The 23,089-nt window shown below is 44.2% G+C and overlaps 1 protein-coding gene across 2 annotated transcripts in view; it reads right to left on the reverse strand.

The window, feature by feature from the left end:
- Positions 1 to 23,089, reverse strand: part of HADHB (hydroxyacyl-CoA dehydrogenase trifunctional multienzyme complex subunit beta) — a 57,054-nt gene that overhangs the window by 5,389 nt on the left and 28,576 nt on the right. For both annotated transcript variants that reach the window (XM_089655656.1, XM_089655655.1), the window contains exons 9-15: positions 21,008 to 21,188; positions 17,844 to 17,965; positions 17,223 to 17,302; positions 11,263 to 11,310; positions 9,613 to 9,700; positions 2,521 to 2,595; positions 110 to 274 (exon numbers count right to left, since the gene is read on the reverse strand). In XM_089655656.1, the coding sequence (XP_089511782.1) occupies positions 110 to 274; positions 2,521 to 2,595; positions 9,613 to 9,700; positions 11,263 to 11,310; positions 17,223 to 17,302; positions 17,844 to 17,965; positions 21,008 to 21,188 (759 nt within the window). The remainder of the gene's footprint in view (positions 1 to 109; positions 275 to 2,520; positions 2,596 to 9,612; positions 9,701 to 11,262; positions 11,311 to 17,222; positions 17,303 to 17,843; positions 17,966 to 21,007; positions 21,189 to 23,089) is intronic.

The raw sequence follows: 23,089 nt of genomic DNA on the forward strand, positions 1-23,089 counted from the left end.
AACAATTGCGGCTGCTCTTAAAAGAAAATAACATCCATTGAAAACTGACTAGATCACATGAACATAAAATCCAAACAAAGGCACTGAGTAGACCGTGTGACAAGCTCACCTGTCCTCCAGCAGCACACGCTGCCACCAGCCCATACTGTCCTCCATCCTTCTTCAGCCGGTGAGCAGCTGCCATCACCAGGCGACAACCTGTAGCAGCAAAAGGGTGACCGAGAGACAGTGATCCACCCCAGGTGTTAAACTTCTCCAGGGGAGGAGCGCCGACCTGCAAGAATTTGTCATAGGGGGGTAAATAAAAGTAATTTCTCACTGTAGGAACAAAAAAAAATAAATAAATAAAAGATAATAATGCAGGGACAGGATCTAGAGGAGAGGGGGTTTAGGGGTGAATTTGAATTGCCCTAACAACCAAAAAAAATAAACGGTCAGCGCTCAACAACAATGGAATCTACAAGTCTATGGGGGAGATTTACTAGAACTGGTGCACACAGGATCTGGTTCAGTTGTGCATGGTAGCCAATCAGCTTCCAGGTTTTATTGTCAAAGTTTAATTGAACAAGCTGAAGTGAGAAGCCGATTGGTCACTGTACCCAACTGCACCAAATTCTGTGTGCACAAATTTTAGTAAATCTCCCCCTTTGTCTAACTATTTCCACTTTGCTACATAATGTAGTTGAAAAAAAAACCATCCATTTCCTCGCAGCTCTCTCCAGACCTTGGAATCCTCAGAAAAAACTGTAAAGGAAACAGAGTGCACCGACATCGTGTACGATCCACCAAAAAACCTTTAAAGAAGAGTTCCGCTCAAAAGTGGAAGCTCCGCTTAATTGCCTCCTCCGCCCCTCCACTGGTATACTTGTATACTTGCCACCTTTTAGGGGGGGAGTGGGTACCTGGTTTTGACAGGTATCTGCTCCCATTTCCGGCTCAGTTCGCTGTGGCGAAGTGAGCCGGAGGTTCAGCCCCTCCTCCCTCCCACAGACTTCCGTACCAATTAGAAGGCGCGACTCGCGCATGCGCAGTGGGCACCAGGCTGTGAAACTGCAAGCTGTCACAGTCTGGTGCACACAGTTGAGATGCCGGCGCCTTGGAGGAGAGGAGGGGAGAAGGGACGGCGTGGGTGAGAACATCGCTGGACCCTGGGACAGGTAAGTGTGTGTTTATTAACCCCTTCATGCCTACAGGTAAAACAAATCTAAATGCCTAACCACAATTTTGCAACGTTAGTAAATCCGTACATATCACAACTACTTTGTACATCCACAGCACAGCCATCCCGCTTAGTGTGCTTACAGTGAAGCACCCACCCCCCGCCCCCAAGTAAAATACTCCCTACACACAGTTAACCCTTTGATCGCCCCCTCACATTAACGTTTTCTTGCCCAGTGCCATTAGTACAGTGTCAGTGCTGTTTTTTTAGCACTGATCACTGTATTGGTGTCACTGGGGATGTCAGTGACACCAAGTTAGTTCCTCCCAGTGTCAGAATGCCCGCCGCAGCCCGGCTAAAAGTCGCTGATCACCGCCATGGCTAGTATAGAAAAAAATATACAAATAAATCCCAGTATCTATACCGCCATGTGTAAACGCTATAACTTTCACGTAAACCAGTTAATTTACACGTATTGGGATTTTATTTTTAGCAAAGACATGGAGCAAAATACATTTTGGCCTAAACTTATGATGAAATTTGATTTTTTAATTTTTTTTTACTGGACGTGTTTAGTAGCAAAGTCCAAAATACTGTTTTTTCTCATAATTGTTGGTCTCTTTTTGCTTAGAGCGCAGAAAACAAACAAAAAAAAAACCGCACGGGCGATCAAATACCACCGAAAGAAACCTCAGTTCGTGGGAAAAAAGGACATAAATTTCATATGGGTGTGGCATTGCATGACAGCGCAATTGTCAGTTAAAGTAACGCAGCGCCGTAACGCAAAAAACGGCCTGGTAAGGAAGGGAGGGAAATCCTTTGGAGGGCGAGGGGTTAAAGGCTGAAAGTTTTTTATTAACTGATTGCACTCTAGGCATGAAGATAATAAGCTTCAGTGTGCAGCTCAACCCTCAGCTCCCCCCCCCCCCCACCCCCAATACTTACTGGGGCCTGATCTCTATCTCTCCATTGGCTCAGACAAAGCAGTGAGAGCCGTTGTCAACCACAGCCAGTGTGAGGAGGGAGCGGGGCAGACCGAGCCACTCTCTGTGTATCTAATGGTGACACATAGCAGGGCTTGGGAGCGAGCACACATACAAGTGCCCCCATAGCAATGTGCGGGCAATCAGCAGTGGAGTGGAGCCAGGAGCACCTGCGGGAGATCTGAGAAGAGGAGGATCGGGGCTGCTCTGTGCAAAACCATTGCACAGAGCACGTTTTTTTAAAATAATAATTTATACCTTAGTATCACTTTCAAAATCTGGTTATGAGCAGCATAGATAATTCCAGAGGAGAGGGCTACATTTATATGGGAAAAAAAAAAAAAAAAAAAAAACACACAAAATCACTAGGTAAGTCACCTTCGTTTTCCTTCCCATGCAATTCTGGGCAAACCACTCAGACTCCATTGCTTTCATATTGGCCAGGATCTGCCCCTGTACAACAACAAAAAACACAATATTAACAAGGACCCATGAGGTCTGCCGACGCAGGACATGCTTTTCCATTTCACATGTGTGGAAGACTTGCTCCTCCCACTGGTTTGTACATCCTGTGCTAACCTATGAGCCGGCAGGAGAAAGAGGACTTTACGAATCCAGAACCAACCAATCACAGCAAAGCCGCATTTGAAAACACACTGGGATTAGTTCAGAAGCAACCCTGGGGTGATCATCTCAGTTCATGGTAATGTTTTTTTTTTCTATTGTTGGCCCCTTTTGAACAATAGCCGCTCTCTTAGGTTGTGACTGCCCCTCCTGCTACTGAAAGCCATCCTCCAGCCTTCCCTTCAGCCCTGGTTCACATATATGCGGCCGTGTGGGCAGCATTTTGCCCGGGCACGTGAGCCCATTCATTTGAATGGACTCCCGTGCCCTGTAGGGCTGAAAACGCAGCCTGCACGGGAACCACGGTTCCCAGTATGGTTTCGTTTTCCAGTGCGGGTGTGCCATTAGAACGAATGGCACCCGGCCGTGGTTTCGCATTCCTCTGTGCGGGTGGTGCAGCTGCACGGATTTTCATGTGGATCCGCAACGGCACCACCCGCACAGATATGAACCTAGCCTCGGTCTTGCCCAGTTGTAGCGGCTCCTCTCTAATAACAAAATGGCTTAGGGCTCATGTACACTGCAACTGATAAACTGACGTTTAGGAGCTTTTCTGCGTTTTTTCAGCAGCCCCTGAACTCTCCCTAACGTTTTCCTATGTGTCCATGTACACATCTTTGTTTACAGGCAGTTGAGTTTACTCTTTTTTTTGAACGCACCAAAATTGAGTACAGGAGTAAATTTTACTGACGTTTCAAATGCCAAATGGTTACAATCCTAGTAAAAATGGTTACAATCCAAGTAAAGTTTTTTTTCGTGCCTTCTCCTGTCGAGCGGATTTTCCAGAATTTTATGTCCTTGTGACACAACAGGAAGTGAGGGGAGAAATATCAAAGTTAGGGGAAGTCCCCTCAGACAGTTGTCACTACTGTAAGTTTATTCTCATCTCCAGTGACAATTGTTTTGGAATTACCTGACAATGGTCATCACAACAATTAATGCGGTTGTAAAGGCTCAAGGCTTTTTTTTTTTCTCTTTAGGAACGCACCGAAATTTTTCGTTTCGACCGAAAACACCCCTTTCGGTCGTTGTACGAAATGAAAAAAAAAACTGATACAGGTGCTGAAAAAACTCTGCCCCCGCCACGTGGCATGTTGGGTATCTATTTACTCGCTATAACATCCTCTTTCATATTTTACAAAAAAATTGGGTTATATATAGTGTTTTTTTTTTTAATCAAAGTGTATTTTTTCCCCCAAAAAATATAAATTCATTTTTAAAAACTGCGCATTTCGGTGCATTTTGAATTTTCCTTTTTGGTTTCGGCACCAGAATTTTCATTTCGGTGCACCACTAGTAATTTTAACCTTCATGCATTCTATGTATGAAGGTAAAAAACCTTCTGTGTGTAGCAGTGCCACCAGCCCCCTCAATATTTACCCGAGCCTCATCGAGATCCAATGCTGTGCATTACAACCTCAGCTGTCTTGCGTCTCTGTCTGCTCATTGGCGGAGACAGCAAGCAGGGAGCCATTGGCTCCCGCTGCTGACAATCACAGCCAGTCAGCCAATGAGGAGAGAGGGAGGGGCCGGGGCCAAGTTGCGACTCCGTGTGTGAATGGACACAGGGAGCAGCAACTTGGGAACACACCTGCTTGGGTGCCCCCCTAGCAAGTTGCTTGCTATGGGGTCACCCAACAGAAAGGAGGAGCCAGGAGGACTGGAAAGGGACCTGAGAAAAGGAGGATCTGGGCTGCTCTGTGCAAAACCACTGCAACACAGTAGGCATGTATAACAGGTTTGTTATTTTCCCCCTCAAAAAAAGAACTTTTATTATCGCTTTAAGGTGAACAAAGACAGCAATAGAAACCTGACAGAGGATCAAATCCTTCTACACTGTATCCATGATGATGAACAGAATTCTGTCTTTGATATTAGACACCCCAATACTGCATTCAGTATGAAGGCAGTGAGCAGAGCTCCCAGTAGAAGCCACCACCTTTGCTTTCGATTACCCTGAGTACATAGAGTGACAATGTAAATCAAGGCCTGAGCATGACATCTGTGTACCAACTGTGGAATGAGTCAACAAACCTATGTAGGGGGGGGGGGGGTGCATCCACTGTGCTTCATGATCTGCGGCTAATCATAGATGGCTTAATTTTGAATATTCTGTAAATACTCAAAGAACGTAGACGTTCTAGATGAAAAATTGATCTTTCAAAACAAAAAGAGAGCAGCTGAAAAAAAATCGTTCTTGTGGATGACTCCTTAAAAGAAAGGCAGAATCTTTCAACAGCCAAGGAAGTTGCAGACTTAGGCCTTGTTCCCACAAGGCAAACTAACGCGTATGGCTCTGAACACAGAGTGTGAGCTTGGGGACACATATCTGCACACCGATGTCGTGGGGCTTCCTGTCGGTGCGCCTCACACTGTAGCGCACCTTGTGTGAACCAGACCATTCACTTCAACAAAAATCATCCAGTAAGATTAAATGTGCATTAAAAGTGGAGCTCTGGCCTCCCCAGAAAAAATTAAAAGTCATCAGCTACAAATACTTTAGCTGTTGACTTAAAATAAGGACACTTGCCTATCCAGGGGTCCAGCACTGTCCTCACCCGAGCCAATTCTTCAATTAGCTTTGGGTGCTGTCACCGGCATCTTCAGTAAGGGAAGCCTGAAGTGGAGCCTTGCGGCTTCACAGCCGATTTCCTACTGCACTGTGCTTTATGCATGATGCATGAGCCGCAGTCTTCTGGAATATGTGATGTGTCCCAGAAGTCTACGGGGGTTGGGGGGCAAACTTTTGGATCAAATTGCTACTGGGATCTGAGCCAGAAGTGGGAGTGGGTAGCTGTCAAAACCAGGTAACTACTCCCCTCAAAAGAGAGCCAAGTGTGGCAGTGGAGGAATGGGCGCAAGCAAGCGGAACGTCCCCTTTTGGGTTGAGTTCAGCTTGAACAGATTTTATTTTTTATATGGAATTTACCTATAAAAGCCTCCCTTGTGGACACATCCAAAAGCCCAGAGGTTGGTATTGGGTACCACCATCTTGAAGTGTGTCTTGCCTACAGTCAAGCATGGTGGTGGGAGTGTCATGGTCTGGGGCTGCATGAGTGCTGCCGGCACTGGGGAGCTACAGTTCATTGAGGGAACCATGAATGCCAACATGTACTGTGACATACTGAAGCAAAGCATGATCCCCTCCCTTCGGAGACTGGGCCACAGGGCAGTATTCCAACATGATAACGACCCCTAACACACCTCCAAGACGACCACTGCCTTGCTAAAGAAGCTGAGGGTAAAGGTGATGGACTGGTCAAGCAGGTCTCTAGACCTAAACCCTACTGAGCATCTGTGGGGCATCCTCAAATGGAAGGTGGAGGAGCGCAAGGTCTCTAACATCCACCAGCTCCGTGATGTCGACATGGAGGAGTGGAAGAGGACTCCAGTTGCAACCTGTGAAGCTCTGGTGAACTCCAAGAGGGTTAAGGCAGTGCTGGAAAATAATGGCGGCCACATAGAATATTGACACTTTGGGCCCAATTTGGACCTTGTCACTTAGGGGTGGAGTCACTTCTGTTGCCATCGGTTTAGACATTAATGACGGTGTGTTGAGTTATTTTGAGAAGACAGCAAATTTCCATGTTATACAAGCTGTACACTGACTACGTCACATTGTAGCAAAGTGTCATTTCTTCAGTGTTGTCACATGAAAAGAGAGAATCAAAGATCTACAAAAATGTGAGGGGGGACTCACTTCTGTGAGATACTGTATATCACCATCCGAAGCCTCCACGTTGTGGTTTATATCCCAAAGCACTACTGTAAGTGAGAGACCCCCCCCCCCTCAAAAAACAGGGCTTTAAAGGCAACTCTGCCTTTAAAGTCTGGTTTTTCTTTTTTTTGGGGAGGAGGGGGTCTCTCACTTACTAAAAAGGTACTTTTTTTTTACTACAATAATAAACATTATACTTACCTGCTCTGTGCAATGGTATTGCATAGAGTGACCTCGAACTTCCTTGTCTGGGGTCCCTCTCTTTTTCCTGTGCCCCCATAGCAAGTCACTTGCTATGAGGGCACACAGTGCGTGCTCGCTCCCAAGCTGTGTGCATTTATTTAGCCACGCTCCATAGACACACATAGCAGGGCTTAACCCAGCCCCCATTTCCTCCTCAATACATTCGACTGACAGCAGCAGGAGCCAGTGGTTCCTGCTGCTGCTCAAGTCCCTGTGTTAAGAGGAAAACAGAGAAGAGATGCAGCCATGCACAGTGAAGGGGGAGAGAGAGAGAAGAGATCCAGCACACAGGGAAGCTATAAAAGTTTTTTTTATTTTACCTTAATGCAGGGAATGCATTAAGGTAAAAAATGTTCTGGATTTAGAATGACTTTAAAGTGGTTCTTTAAGTCACAAGGCTTTTTTAATCTTCATGCATTCCCTGAGAAAACACCTTTCTCCAGCAGCGCTGACCTCTGTTTCTGGTCCCACAGAACAGATTGATAGCAGCAGGAGCTGATGGTTCCCGCTGCAGTCAATCAAATCCACTGAGCAGGGAGTAGGGGGCAGGGCTGAGCTGTGGTGTGTGCGTCTATAGACGCACGCAGCCCCTATAGGGCGTGAGCCTGCACGTGTGCCTCCACAGCAAGCAGCTTGCTATGAGAGGGTACACAGAGAAGAGGAGGAGCAGCAGACATCTCCAGCGGGGGACCCCAGAAGAGGTGATAAGCGGATGCTCTGTGCAATACCAGTGCTCAGAGCAGGTAAGTATAAACCTTTTTTCTTTTATTCAGGAGCCTTTCCAATCGCTTTAACATTGCAATAGTTTTGAGCATCATTAGCAACAAGGACAGTGAAGTTCTCAAGGCCAGTGAAGTAATCAGTGCAGCACAACAGTGCCCATCAGTGCCGCCTCATCAGTGCACATCAATGAAGAAGAACAATTCCCTATTTGCAAAAGTTTAGAACAGACACAAAAAGTTTTTTTTTTGTTTTGTTTCAAAGATTTCGGCCTTTTTTCATTTGTTTTGCACAAAATGAACAACCCAGTGGTGATTAATGAAAGAAGAAAGCTCAATCTGTCTCAAAAAAATTATAAATTATTTTGGGTACAGTGTTGCATGACCGTGCAAAAATTAAGTGCAACAGCGCTGAAAAACTGAAACTGGCCTGAGCAGAAGGGGGGGTGGTAAAAGTGGTTAATTATATGCTGTTTGGGGAAGGGGGGATCAAATCTGTGTTTTTTTTTTGCCCTGTAGGACTAAAACAAGTCAGCACCTCCGTACACTGCCAATTTCCAGCTGCAATGCCTACTAATAACAGGGCCAGTAAGGATGACAGCCACCCAATCAGGCAGATAACTGTAAAGCCCCAATCACACCTGAGAGTTTTGTAGCACGAAGCTCGAAAATGCTCAGGGAAGGAAAAAAAAAAAAAAAAAAAAAAAAAATCAATATTTTTCTATGGAGATGGTTCACATCTCCACTCCAAGTCGCCTGAAGCAGAACGTCTGAAGCTCAAAAAAGTTCTGGAGCTACTTTTGTAGATTCATTCAGGCCGAATGTTGCATTTTTATTCCCATAGAAATACATGGAAACACTCAAATCGCTACTTTTCATGCGCTTCTGTGTATTTTGTCGCACGACCAAGAGCGGCTGGCATTCTTCCTGTGGGGCGGAAAGGAGCAGCCCATGGATTCACAGATGAGTCCTGTTTTATGTTTACTCTTGTCAGTGTTTTTTATCCTGTGTCATTAAATCACTTACTAATCTGCTACACTTAGTCTGCGCCTCCTTTTCTCTTCTGTTCAGTTATCTAGAATTGGCAAAACTCTATAGGAAGGCAGCTACTACCTTCAGCATTCCAGGAACCTTCATCATCTTTTATGCACCCTCTGGAAAACAATAAACCATTGAAGTCGATCTGCACTACATGAGCTTACATTCTCATATCCCATCACAGTCAGACACCATTATAATATATTTATATAGCTCTGACATACACTCACCGGCCACTTTATTAGGTTCACCTTGCTAGTGCCAAGAAAAGTACCCCACACCATGACACCACCAGCCTGAACCGTTGATACAAGGCAGGATGGATCCACCACACCATGACACCACCAGCCTGACCCGTTGGTGTGGTGGATCCATCCTGCCTTGTATCAACGGTTCAGGCTGGTAGTGGTGTGGTGGATCCATCCTACCTTGTATCATGACACCACCAGCCTGAACCGTTGATACAAGGCAGGATGGATCCACCACACCATGACACCACTACCAGCCTGAACCATTGATACAAGGCAGGATGGATCCACCACACCATGACACCACCAGCCTGAACCATTGATACAAGGCAGAATGGGTCCATGCTTTCATGTTGTTTACCCCAAATTCTGACCCTACCATCTGAATGTCGTGACTGAAATCGAATGCCCATTCTTCTCTGACCTCAACAAGGCATTTTCCTCCACACAACATGCCGCTTGCTGGATATTTTCTCTTTTTTGGACCATTCTCTGTAAACCCTAGCGATGGTTGTGCGTGAAAATCCCAGTAGATCAGTAGTTTTTGAAATACTTAGATGAGCCCAACTGGCACCAACAACCATGCCACGTTCAAAGTCACCGAAATCCCCTTTCTTCCCCATTCTGAACTTCAAGTCTTCTTCATCATGTCTAGATGCCTAAACGCAATGAGTTGCTGCCATGTGATTGGCTGATTAGTAATTTGTGTTACCAAGCAATTGAACAGGTGGACCTAATAAAGTGGTCGGTGAGTGTATTCCACAGTACTGTACAGAGAACACTGGACTACTCACATCAGTCTCTGCACCAGAGAAGCAAAACACTGAAAAGCATCACAGAAAACAATCACACGTGCAAACAGAGTGTATTGATGTCTTACAGCAAAGGCCTCGTGGAACTCGAAGGCATCGATGTCTGCTAACGTCAGACCGGCTTTCTCAAGCACTTTGGGTGTGGCGTAGGTTGGCCTGAAATGAATATACGCATGTTAGAAATTACAAAGCTTCAAAACTAATGCAGGCCATAGACGGTTCATTTATCGACCGATTTTTCATCCGAAAGAATAAATCGGCTGATTTTCGCACTGTTAGTAGGGCAATGGCATCGGCTGATTTTCGCGGTTCCTCCTCATTTCGTTTATCGGTCATGCTGGAGAATTCGTGAAAAACGGCTGATTTTCGCAATCATTGGTGGCAACATCGGTTTACAGAACAAACTTACATTTTGTTTTTCAGACGAAAAATCAGCCGATAAACGAACCATCTATGGCCTGCATAAGGCTGGCCATACATTATACAATTTTCTTTAGAAAATTGCTTTAGATTTACCAAAAATCATATATTAATAGGAGGTCAAAACTAAACAACACTTTCAAATGTATCCAATTAGGCAGGCCCTTGCACTACATAGTAGAAGGTAAATCTAAAGGAAATTGGTCAGAAATTGAACAGAAAATTGTATAGTGTATGGCCAGCCTTATGCAGGCTACAGATGGTTCGTTTATCAGCCGATTTTTCGTCTGAAAAACAAAACATTGTTCGATCTGTAAACTGATGTTGCCACCAATGATTGCGAAAATCGACCATTTTTCATGAATTTTCCAGCATGACCGATAACCGAAATGAGGAGGAACTGTGAAAATCAGCCGATGCCATTGCGGTCTCTAGATGCAGAGCTGCAGGTGGTGCTGCTTATGGAAAGTTTCAGTCAGTGGCCATGAGTGCAGCATGGGGGTAGTATTTATTTATTTATTTCAGGTACTTATATATCACTGTCAATTTACGCAGCACTTTACATATATATTGTACATTCACATCAGTCCCTAACCCTCAAGGGGTGTACAGTCTAAGGTCCCTAACTTACATTCATACATACAAATACTAGGGACAATTTAGACAGGATCCAATTAACCTACCAGCATGTCTTTTGTGTGTGAAAGGAAACTGGAGTACCCAGAGGAAACCCATGCAGGCACAGGGAGAACATGTAAACTCCAGGCAGGTGGTGCATTGGTTGGGATTCGAACCAACGACCTTAGCACTGCCAGGTGGAAGTGCTAACCATTTAGCCACTGTGCTATCCAAGGGTAATGGGTAGCAGTAACAGTTACGGCCCTTTCCAGGGGAGGTGTGTATTAGAGTATCCTAAAATTTGAGGGTCTCGCGCAGCTTTACAAAGGCACAAGCAAACATGCAAGGGTACCTGCATTTTATTCCTAGGGGCAGTTTAGGTAATTTTACACGGTCTACTTTACTTCTTTTTCACAGCCAGGGATGTACAAGTTATAGACCTGGAACCCAAATGATCCTATATGTTCTAATCAGTTTTTACAGTAGGGTCCTGTATATAATATAGTAAATACAGTCTCCTAGATTGTAAGCTCCCAGGATCAGGCCCTCCTAACCCTCTTGTATTGAACTGTATTGTTGATGTATTGTCTCCCGTTCCATTGTAAAGCGCTGAGCAAACAGTTAGCGCTATATAAATCCTGTATAATAATAATAATACAAGAGAGGATGTGCATACATACCCAAGAAGAAGCTGATCTTTGGGGTCCTGAGATACATAGACAAAGTCCCTGAAACATAAAAAAAAAAATAAAATAAATAAAAAAACAGCTTAAATTCTAGTTGTCTGTACTCTGGCACAGCATATCTTCTAGGATGAATTGAGCGTTCATGCCATTGCCTATCTAAGCTTGCTCCCCCTGTGCTGGCTATGGTTCCTCCCACCTGCACCTATGTCACTATTGTAGCCTGCAGTAAAAGAAGAAGCTGGAGGGAGACCACTATGTGCAGCGGAGGGGGGGAGGGGGCAGACATTCAACCCACTTGGATGTGTCCAATTCTGAAGTTTCTTTAACCACTTGCCCCGATTTTACCTCCTTCCTGACAGACCATTTTTGCTATACCGCACTGCGTTACGTTTAACTGACATTTGCGCGGTCATACAATGCTGTACTCTCACTTGAAAATTATATCATTTTTTTCACACAAATAGAGATTTCTTTTGGTGGTATTTAATCACCACTGGGGTATTTATTTTTTGTACTATAAACTAAAAAAAGACCACCAATTGTGGGGAAATAACCCCAAAACATAATATAAACCTATATTGTTTACTTTCTGCTATAAAACATATCCAATAATAATAAAAAAAAAAAATGTAGAAAATCTAATTTCTTTATACATTTAGGCCAAATTGTATTCTATTACGTATTTTTGGTATCTTTGCAAGAAAGTCTACAAACTATGAGGTATATAAATAAATAAAAATTCCAGTATATACTAGTAATGGGGGCGATCAGTGATTTACAGCAGAGATTGTAATAGTATGACGGTAAATCTGACACTGACACCTTTTGGGAACCAGGGACACTAATACAGTGATCAGTACTAATAATATACACTGACACTGGCTGGGAAGGGGTTAAAATCTAGGGGAGATCAAAGGGTTAAGTGTGTACCTAACAGTGCTTTGTGTGTGTACATTGTGATGCTTTTACTAAGGGATGAGACCGTTTTTATTCCCTGCTTTGCAGGGAAACAAAAACTGCCCAGCACCATAGAGCTCGATTGGCATTTGTCACTGGACACCAAAATTGGCAGGTCCCCCACTGGCACCCTGTGCTTTTCACAGATGAGAGCAGGTTCACCCTGAGCACATGTGACAGACATGAAAAGGTCTGGAGAAGCCGTGTATTTTAAAAATACAGAGCTCTGCCTTGTCAGTGGGGATATGCTGGTTTTTGTTTCTGATTGGTCAGAGACATTCACACCAGTGGCCTGCTGGAGGTCATTTTGTAGGGCTCTGGCAGGGCTCCTGGTGCACGACAATGCCCGGCCTCATGTGGGGAGAGTATGCAGGCAGTTCCTGGAGGATGAAGGAATTGATACCATTGAATGGCCCCCACGCTCGCCTGACCTAAATCCAATAGAACACCTCTGGGATATCATGTTTCGGTCCATCTGACGATGCCAGGTTGCACCTCAGACTGTCAAGAAGCTCAGTGATGCCCTGGTCCAGATCTGGGAAGAAATCCCCCAGGACACCATCCGTGGTCTCATTAGGAGCCTCCCCCGACGTTGTCAGGCATGCATACAAGCACATGGGGCCATACAAACTACTGAGGACCATTCTGAGTGACTGCAATGACATTTCAGCAAAATGGACTCGCCTGCTGCATCATATTTTCACTTTGATTTTCTGGGTGTCTTTGAATTCAGTCCTTTGTAGGTCGATCATTTTCATTTCCATCAAACAATGGGGCATCCTTACGTTCCTAACACATTACCCCGTCCATGTCAGTATAGAGATCCAGCAGGAGATTTCTCCCCATTGAGATCTGATGGGTTTTCAAAGTGTTCTTTTAATTTTTTTGAGCCGTGTAGATCCAATAAGGTTTGGTTTTCCTACCTACATGGGGATGTGTGGATATTACAATTGTTATGCGCACAAGGTTACACTCATACATAGACACACTTTTGTTCCCCTATTTTCCCCATTTTAGCAATCTGGGGGAGTACTGGTGAGGTGAAGGTTCCCCCTACTTGGAAAATCATTCAGCCCACTGGCAACAGAGTTTAAGAACAAGTAAACCCAACATTTCCTATTCCTGATATGTCCCTGCTGTACCATGTACTTGTATGAAAAAGTCTCCTGTTCTCTTTGTATTGCTTCCTTTGTGTGAAATCCCTGGTGTTCCTGCCAGTCCCTCTACTTTCCTATTAAAAACGGACCACGCTAGGCTTGAGAGCACAGAGCAGGAAGTTCTCTAGTTGTGCGGAGAACTCAGCCTGCTCCTCCTCAAATGATCAGACTGCTCCTCCTCAAATGATCAGACTGCTCCTCCTCAAATGATCAGACTGCTCCTCCTCAAATGATCAGACTGCTCCTCCTCAAATGATCAGACTGCTCCTCCTCAAATGATCAGACTGCTCCTCCTCAAATGATCAGACTGCTCCTCCTCAAATGATCAGACTGCTCCTCCTCAAATGATCAGACTGCTCCCCCTTCACCTCTTTATACAGCTGAAAATAGGAGGGTATGTTATCATGTTTTTCAGATGTATAAACAAATGTACCTTTCATTTCCATTTTAAACTGAATGGGTTGTTTTACAAAGCAAGGGTTTACCTATACTTTACCATTTTCACAGAACCTGAAGAAGGGTTAGTAACCCATGAAACGCTTTGTGTTTCTGCTCAGAACTTCCCCCCATGCAACGAACAGAGAAGATAACAAGACGAATTCCTTATGCAAATTGCTAACAATAGCTTGTAATTCTGACCGATGAGGGTAATAAAAAAGGCAGACTGTGAAGTCATAAATTTCTATGTGGTAGATCACGAGTGTCAAACTGGCGGCCCTCCAGCTGTTGCAAAACTACAAGTCCCATCATGCCTCTGCCTTTGGGAGTCGTGCTTGTAACTGTCAATCTTGCAATGCCTCATGGGAATTGTAGTTTGGTAACAGGTGGAGGGCTGCCAGTTTGACACCCGTGTGGTAGATTATATCCTATGGATAATATAATTTGGCTGTCAGCAATCCATCGAACGCAATCTACCGGTAGATTCTATTGATCGCTTTGTCCTGTAAGAACATATGGAGGCAACGCTCGTTCTGGGCAAGCGGGTGTCCTGCAATCTTGTTTATAAATTGATCCAAGCCTTGTCCTTGCTTTTCAATGAATGAGTCTTCAAAGATTCCTTCATCTCGTGGCCAGGGGACTGGTAGATCGCAGTCTGGGCTTGCTGACCCCGCCATCCCACCGAATCAAAAAGAGTGCAATGCAGAGGGACTACATGTAAGGTTGGAGCTGAAGTAGGGAGCGAGAGCAACATAAGCAGATTTCTCCTCTGCAGTGCCGGCTCCTGTCCCATGTGGAGTGATACCAACTGCACTCCACCTCTTCTCCTGGCTAGCGTTCTTCAGAGTGGTGCCAGCAGCAGGAAAGCAGAGATCCTCAGGTCAGTGTGGTGCAAAACACTGGGCATAACAGTATAGGGCTGCTTTCACACTGATGCACTGCGATCTGCCCACACTGCGGGTGCAGTGCAGTGTACCTGCAGCTTTCCTGTGTGTTTGCTGCGCCTAGCTACAGACTTCTATTATATCCTGCGGATTTGGTGCACTTTCTGAATGCAGGAGAATTGGTGCACTTTCAGAAAATACACTACAGCTGCAGGCTATAATAGAAATCTTTGACAAAGCACAGCTAACCCAGGTAAGTCGCAGCTCTGCAGATGGGTAAACCGCAGCACATCAGTGTGAAAGCAGTCTTATAGGGAGCTTAAGGGTTAATTTATATTTGCAGTTTGGTGGAGTGTTAAAACACCATAGTTAATATGTGTTTTTACCACCCCGCCCCTACTGCACTCCCTTTAGCTGCAGTGGCCAGGCCGCAGCAGAAGTTAAACTCCCTGTCATGGTTGGTGGGCGTAGAAATTGCCAAGCATGATCCATTCAAGAAAAGGAGGCCACCTTGCACAGTACATCAAACAATGGGTTAAAGCAGGCAGCATTATGTCACTCTCACCATCTGCTTTAACCCCTTGGACCCCCCATAAGCATGCAGTTGCAGGGCGCTTCCAGAGTGGCCTCATATACTTGAATGGGTCACGACTGGCAGGCAGTAGCACCTATCAAAAGCAAAAGGGGGTTTAATTCCTGCTGTGGAATGTGTACACCTTTGGCTGATGCCTTAGCAGCTAAAGGGGGTAGGGGTTGAGGGCGGTAAAACCCCAAATTATCAGCAAGGATTTACCACCTCCCAACTTAACGTGTGAAAGAGCCCTATGGGTGCCGTTGCAGAATGCAACTAAGGGTTCATTCACAAGTATAGCAGGCACTGCTGCTCCAGTGTGTTTGACAAGCGGCGAGGAGGCCATATGTTGCCAACTCACTACCGGATTTAAACCCATGATTGGCGTGCAATGCACATGACTGCGGCACAGTAGTACGGCTAGAGGTTTAAATCAGGTGTGAGGAGGAAACACTGGGTGACTATGTGCCTGATGATCCTTGACTTCTCCCATGTTGTTCAGGTAGAATTCCACCTCAAGTGGTTTTAAAGACTCAAGGTTTTTTTTCCATTCTATGCATGAAGGTAAAAAAACCTTTTGTGTGCTCCCAGCCCCTTCAATACTTTCCTGACCCCAATCACGATCCAGCGATGAGCAGGTCTTGTCCGTGACAACGCCTTGTGGGAGGACGGAACGCGTTGATGCAACTTCCTGTTCCAACCTTGAACGTGTGAAGTCATATCCGGTGTGTGGAACGCACGCTGATGCGGCATTCCACGGCCATCTTTATTGTGGGCAAAGCGATTTGAATTCTACACTTTTGCCAGTTCTTCACTGCCAATGCTGATCAACTGTGTCTGCCTAGCTGGAAATGTCAGAAGGGCTATTGGAGCATGTTTAACACCTTGGCGCCTCCCGGCCCATTAAGGGTTTCAGAGGCCGGGGGGCGAGGCGGGGTTTAGTGTCATGTGACCGCCTTGTCACGACTTCACGGCGGTCACATGGCCTCCTTGCCAAGAGTAGTGCAACGTTACTATGGTAACATCATATTGCTCTGGCCACAGTGTGTTGAAGAAAAAAAAAAAAGGAAAAATAATTGAAAAAATAAAAACTTTTTTTTTGTACTGTCACCAGTGTCCCTGATCACTGCCAAGTTATATGACAACGTGGTACTGGACTGGTGACAAATATGTAAAAAAAAAAAAAAAAAGTAATATTTTTATTTATTTTTTTTTAATTTCTTAATTTTCCCAAAAATTACAACATCAAAAAACGTGCCATGCCTCTTGCTAAAAACCTTGGACTATCTTTTTTTTTTTTTTAAAAAATGAGTCATTTGGGGGGAAGGGGGATTACTATCCTAGCGTTTTTGGGCCTCAAGAAATGAGATTGGCCGTCAGTACATCAGGACTGATTGATTGTCACTTCTATATACCATGGTTTGCGGAATCTAGAACTTTCCTACAGACTAAATAATAATATACATTAATTTGGGGTATTTTCACCAAAGAAAAATAGCAGAATTTTTTTTCAAAAGTTTTTTTTTTTAGAAATTAAAAAAAAAAAAATAATTCAGCGGTGATTAAATACCACCAAAAAAAAAAACCTCTATTTGTGTGAAAAAAAATGATAATTTTTTATGGGTACAGTGTTGCAGGACTGCTCAATTTTAATTCAAAGTGCGACAGCGCTGAAAGCAGAAAATTGGCCTGGGCATGAAGGGGGTAAAAGTGCCCGGTGTTGAAGTGGTTAATGCAGATAAGCTGCCAAAAAGCAGCCAGTCTTATATAAAAGTAACATCAGAAATCTGCAGATCACTGCACCCCGCTTTCTCCCCCCACAAAGCTAAACTCCCTCTATGCTGCCTGTTGTGCACAGTAGTAAGGTGCAACTAACAGATCCCAAGTAGAGGGCTTTTTCTCTGGAGCTCTGGGTTTGGCAGGTGTAGATCAGCCAGATTTACTTACCGTAGATAGGCTTTAGGCTTGTATCCCATGGCCAGCGCTTTCTCCTCAGACATGAGCAAGACAGCCGAGGCCCCATCCGTCTGCAAAGAAAAAAAAGACAACGAAAACATCCATTATAGGATGTAAAACCCTCCACAACATTGCATCTTTTTTTTATATGGCCAAAAACAGATAGACAGCCTACCATCACACCAATAGGCGCTTGCTGGATATGCTACTCTAAAACCAGGTGAATAAAATCAAGCGCATAGCCATGAAATCTCCTTAACCGCTTGCCCGCCCGCCCGCCCTATAGCAGATATACTGCTACAGGGCGGCATGGCTGCACAAAATCACATATATACACACGATTTGCATTTCCAGGTAGGGGGCACACACGCCGCCCTACCTGTGCCACTATTGGCTGCTGGGAATGTCAATCACCGGGTCCTGGCCGACGATTCCTGGCCAGGACTGATCGTTGACAATGCTGACAGGGGAGAGACCTGTGTGTAAACAAACACGTGTCTCTCTCCTGTCAGCATGGACATGCTGCTTTGTATCTCTCTGCACAGCAGAAAGATACAATACAGCACGTCTCCAAAGTAAAACACAGCATATACATGTTCTAGAAGTGTTTACCAGGAAAGAGGAGTTGGCAGCAGTCACTGTCCCAAATGGTTTGATGAAAGCTGGTTTCAGCTTTGCCATTTGCTCCATAGAGCTGGGCCGGATTCCATTGTCTTTGTCCACTGTATCTTTGCCTGCAACGAGAGGAAGGAAAGTACTGATTGGTGGTTCTCCATATTGGGTACTATAAAGCTCTATATGATGCATATCAAACATTTTTCAATCCACATGTTGCTTGAGGTGCTTGTAGCCGTATTAGTGCATTTGCGACAGAAACAATTGAGTACTGTCCGTGATACTTTTTTTATTTTATTATTGTATGTTCGTGCAAATAAAAAAAAAGTATCACGGACAGTACTCAATTGTTTCTGTCAATCTACATGCACACTCTCGCTGCTTTCTCTGAGGTTCAGTGTTTTAAGAATTTTCCCTCTTTAGCTCCAGGCCATTTCTGGCACTTTTTGTTTACATTTTAAAAACAATATTTTTTGCTAGAAAATGTCTTAGAACCCTCAAATATTATATCATTTTTAAAAGCAGAGGCCCTAGAGAATAAATTGGCTTTTTTGTTTTTTTTTTTACTTTGTTTATGTTGCACGGTTTTTCAAAAGGAATTTTTGGGAAAAATTACACTTTTTGAATTTTATCACAAAAAAAAAAAATATACATAACCCAATTTTTTTGTAAAATATAAGAGATGCTGTTACGCCAAGTAAAATGGATACCAAACATATCACAGCTGACATCCTCCTTATCAACTGATGAGGTCGATGGTTGTCAGGACACCGGCGGCTAGAAAGTCGTAATGGTGCACAATGAAAACCTGTGGCTTTGTGTAACTAAAAGGCAGGCTTGTTCCACCTGCTGGCTTGCATACAAGTTTTGGGCAATTTTTAGACATTTTTCCAAGGCACCCCTGAAGAAATCTCAAGGCACCCTGCTTGAGAAAGACTGGGCAACTCAAGAGTGCAAAATCTGGAACAGCTCTGCAAAGAAACCAATCACCTTTCAGGTTTGTTAAAGCTGGAGTTAAGCTGGCCATACATTATACAATTTTCATATTCAATTTCCTTTAGATTTACCTTCCACTACGTAGTGTAAGGACCTTCCTGATTGCATACAAATTGAAGGCATTTAGGTTTGACCTCATTTTATATGATTTTGATAAATCTATACCATTTTCTTGTACAATTGTTGTTCAATGTATGGCCAGCCTTAGAAGCTGATTGGCTGCCATGCACAGCTGCACCAGATTTTGTACTCTCCAGTTTTAATAAATGCCCCAATGCCTCACAATTTGGCCCACCATTTCATTCGAATTTAACAAGCCTGCTCTATAGACATTTGCATTAGTACATCGATTTCACCTGGCTGGATCTTACCTTGTGCATCTCGTATCCAAGGATGCCCAAAGACAAATACAAATGACAGTGCTCTATAGACTTGGGCGCCAACTTCACAATCTGGTAACATTCATGTATGAATGGCTCTTCAAAGGGTACATGGGGCGGACTGATCATTCGGGCACTCGGGCAAAGCTCGAGGGCCCTGGGTCTGTAGGGGGCCCCTTGGTACCTTCCATAGGCTTTTTTGGGTGTGGTTTGAGTGTGGGTTAGGACACAGGGGCCCCATGATCCCCTATTAATTGTAGCAATTAAGAGGATTTTGAGCTCTGTGAAAACTGGTTGTCCACAATATCGACCAGGTGGCTTGTGAGAGGTCTGTGGATGTCCCACAAGCCACCTGGTCAATATTGGACAACCAGTTTTCACAGAGCTCAAAATCCTCATCTTAATTGCTACAACCCAAAACCTCATCCCTGTTTAGTGGATGCCCTCTTGCGCTCTTCTCCAACTCCCTTCCCTCTTCAAAGAAAGTTTAGTTGAAAGCTTGGATTACTGGAAAATCTTTCTGTATATATGCCAAATACTACATACTGGCAGTTAAATGGTGGAGGTAGGGTGGTGTAATATCTAGCATTTTCCTATACCTACATTACATTGAATAGGTCCACATCCCATAATACAAAGAGTATCAAAATTTGAAAAAACAAAAAAGAAGGGGCAGGATAAGGAACTGTATGGTACCTAATAATCAAAGGAAATGTTTAGCAAGAAATACATAAACTTATACAAACTGTATTAAATATAACAAAAGATAAAAAGCTCATATAGCCATGCAGCATTAACATACAAAAATCACCATAAAACATGTAACCATTATATGATATGGAATGTAGACATCATATTTAAGAAAGCATCGAAATTTGAATCGAATCAAAGCCCCGACGCCTTTCGATCTCTGCAATAAATGCACATAACACTAATAAATCAGCATTTTTTTCCCCTCTCTTTTTCTGATTTATTAGTATTATGTATATTTATTACAGAGATCATCAGAGAGAACAGCCCCCTGAGGAAGACATATGCTATGTACAAGTCGAAACACGTTGGGGTTTTGGTTCAATACAAAGTTTGATGCTCTATGAAATATGATGTCTAAATTCTATACCAAAAATTGCTTATATGTTTTTATGGGGATTTTTGTGTGTATATGATACATGGCTATATGAGCTTTTTATATTGGTTATATTTAATACAATTTGTATAATTTTTTTTTATTCATTTCTTGCCAAAAATTTTTTTTGAATATTAGGTAACTTATCCCTCTCTTTTTTTGAATTTTGGTACTCTTTAGTAAAGTGGTGTAGCACAGAGGCACCCGATGCACATATGTGTAGTAGAGGTGGTGCTGAAAACATTTTTTTGGAGGATTTTAAAATGCTTGGGTGTAACTCATTGTTTTTACAATTTTTATCATTAAATGTTTCTTTTCCAAAAGTGGCCTATGTGTTGCATTTTCTGGCGTCAGGTTCTCTTTAATGAGACATCAGGGGTGTAAAAAACCCCCGATGTTTTACCTGTCCTTCAAATGAAACTAAGAGTGCAGATCTGGCACTTACCAGGGTGTGTGGAAGCGATCTGGTGACTGGACAACTGCTGGACCACTCCCACCTGACAGCCAACTTGTCAGATTTACACACTCCTGGCAGCAACCCCCCAGCTGCCACAGATTTACTACATATGTTGGGGGAAGTTAAAGGGTTAAAAGAAAACATCCATTATGGAACTGACTGCAAAACAAAATCTATAGGTTCGAGAGCCAGCAACAATCACCTGGCACTTTGTAAGGGATGACATCCGAGAGATTTCCAGCTTCCTGGGCTTTCTTGGCCAGGGTATGTGAGCGCAGAGCGTACTCGTCCTGTTCCACACGGGACACGGCGAAGGCTGCAGCCAGTCTGTCTGCCGAGTGCCCCATTGTCTCACTGGTAGAGAACTCTGCCACGGCTGGAAGCTAAATTAAAGAGAAGAGTTTCATGAAAAACATAAATCATCAGTCCAGATATTTCCTCTCAAAGAAAAAAAAAAATTTGTCATCTTAATTAAAGTGGTTGTAAAGCCTGAAGACTTTTTTACATTCATGCATTCTATGTATGAAGGTAAAAAACCTTCTGTGTGCTGCTCCCCGCACAGCCCCCTCTTGATCCAGCAATGTACACAGGAGCCTCAGCTGTCCTGGGCTTCTCTCTCCTAATTGGCTAAGAAAGCAGCAGGAGCCATTGGCTCTCACTCCTGTCAATCAAAGCCAGTGAGCCAATGAGGAGAGAGCAGGGATGGGGCCCGAGCTGCAGCTGTATGTGTCTTATGGATGCATAGAGCATGCACCAGTCCCCTCATAGCAAGCGGCTTGCTATTGGGGGGCACTGGTCAAGGGGAAGGAGCCAGGAGCGCCATCGGGGGACACTAAATGCTCATAAAGCCTCCAGGATGCCGAGGCATGTCCACTCATATAAAATCGCACTCCCATATTACCTCCCTCACCCTTCTGCTTCTCCTAATCTCTGGAGATATATCCCCAAACCCTGGGCCTCATCAATTAAGTGTGCCCAACGCTCCCATCACCCTGCACCCTCTGGCAGCAGAACTTAGTCTCCATTCCTTTTTTTTGCCAAAGCCAGCCCTCCACTTTTCATATGCCCTCTGCCTGCTCTGTCTGTATCAAACTCACCCCCTCCCACGACCTCTTTATCACAAATTCCTTTAACTGACTCGCCATTACTGAAACCTGCCTTCACGATTCTGACACTGCTTCCCTTTCCCACGGTGGCCTTCTCTGGACCCACTCCTTCAGACCCAGTAGATGGAAGGGAGGTGGAGTAGGAATCCTCCTTGCCCCCACAGAGCACCTATCAGGTACTTCACCTACCTCCCTCACTGATACTCTCCTCCTTTGAGGCACATTGTATATGTCTGTTCTCTCCTGTTTCTCTAAGAATTGCTGTGATCTACCGGACCCCTGGACTGGTATCTACTTTCGTTGACTTCTCTGCCGGATTACCCTTCTTTCTCTATTCTGAAATCTCCACAATGATTTCTCGGCGACTTCAACATCCCTTTTAATGCTTATACTCCTGCTTCTTCTAAACTTTTTAATCTAGCCTCCTCTTTTGGCCTAAAGCAATGGATGCACGCTTCTACTCACTCCAATGACAACACCCTTGACCTTGTATTCTATCTATGCACTCCGTGCAACCTCTCCAACAACCCTTTCCCGCTTTCTGATCACCACCTGATTAGCTTCACTCTCTCCGTCTCCCACCAACCACCCAACAGTTACTCACAGAAACCTTTGCCACCTTGACCCTTCTCTACTCTGCTACTGACCACCTATATGACAAAATATCATCCCTGTCCTGCCCAGATCTACCCACTTCTGTCTACAACAGTTCACTGTCATCCTCCCTAGACAAACTAGCTCCCCTTACTACATACACAGTCAGGCCCCGACCCCTACAACCTTGGCACACAGATGACACCAGAGGTCTCAAAAACATAGCCACGCTCTTGAGTCTGTGGCGTAAGACTAAGTCCCAGAAAGACTTCAACTAATATAAATCTTACCTCCAGAAATACTATTCCTGCCTCCACACTGCCAAGCAGACCTATTTCATTACTCTCATTAACACCTTTACATCCAATCCACATCAACTCTTCGCTACCTTCCACTCTCTTCTTCATCCTCCATGCACTAACTCACTCACTGCCCAGGAGATAGCTAATCATTTCAAAAAGAAAATCGAAACAATTCGCGAGGAGATCTTTGATGCGCAGATACCTCCCCTAGTTAACACTCCACATCTACAGGGACAATCACTACTTCCCGCATTCAAGCCCACTACTATAGACGAGGTTGGT

This window comes from Staurois parvus, unplaced genomic scaffold, assembly GCF_062004578.1.
Source record: "Staurois parvus isolate SC_StPar_1 unplaced genomic scaffold, SC_StPar_1.0 ptg000860l, whole genome shotgun sequence".
Lineage (NCBI taxonomy): Eukaryota > Metazoa > Chordata > Amphibia > Anura > Ranidae > Staurois > Staurois parvus.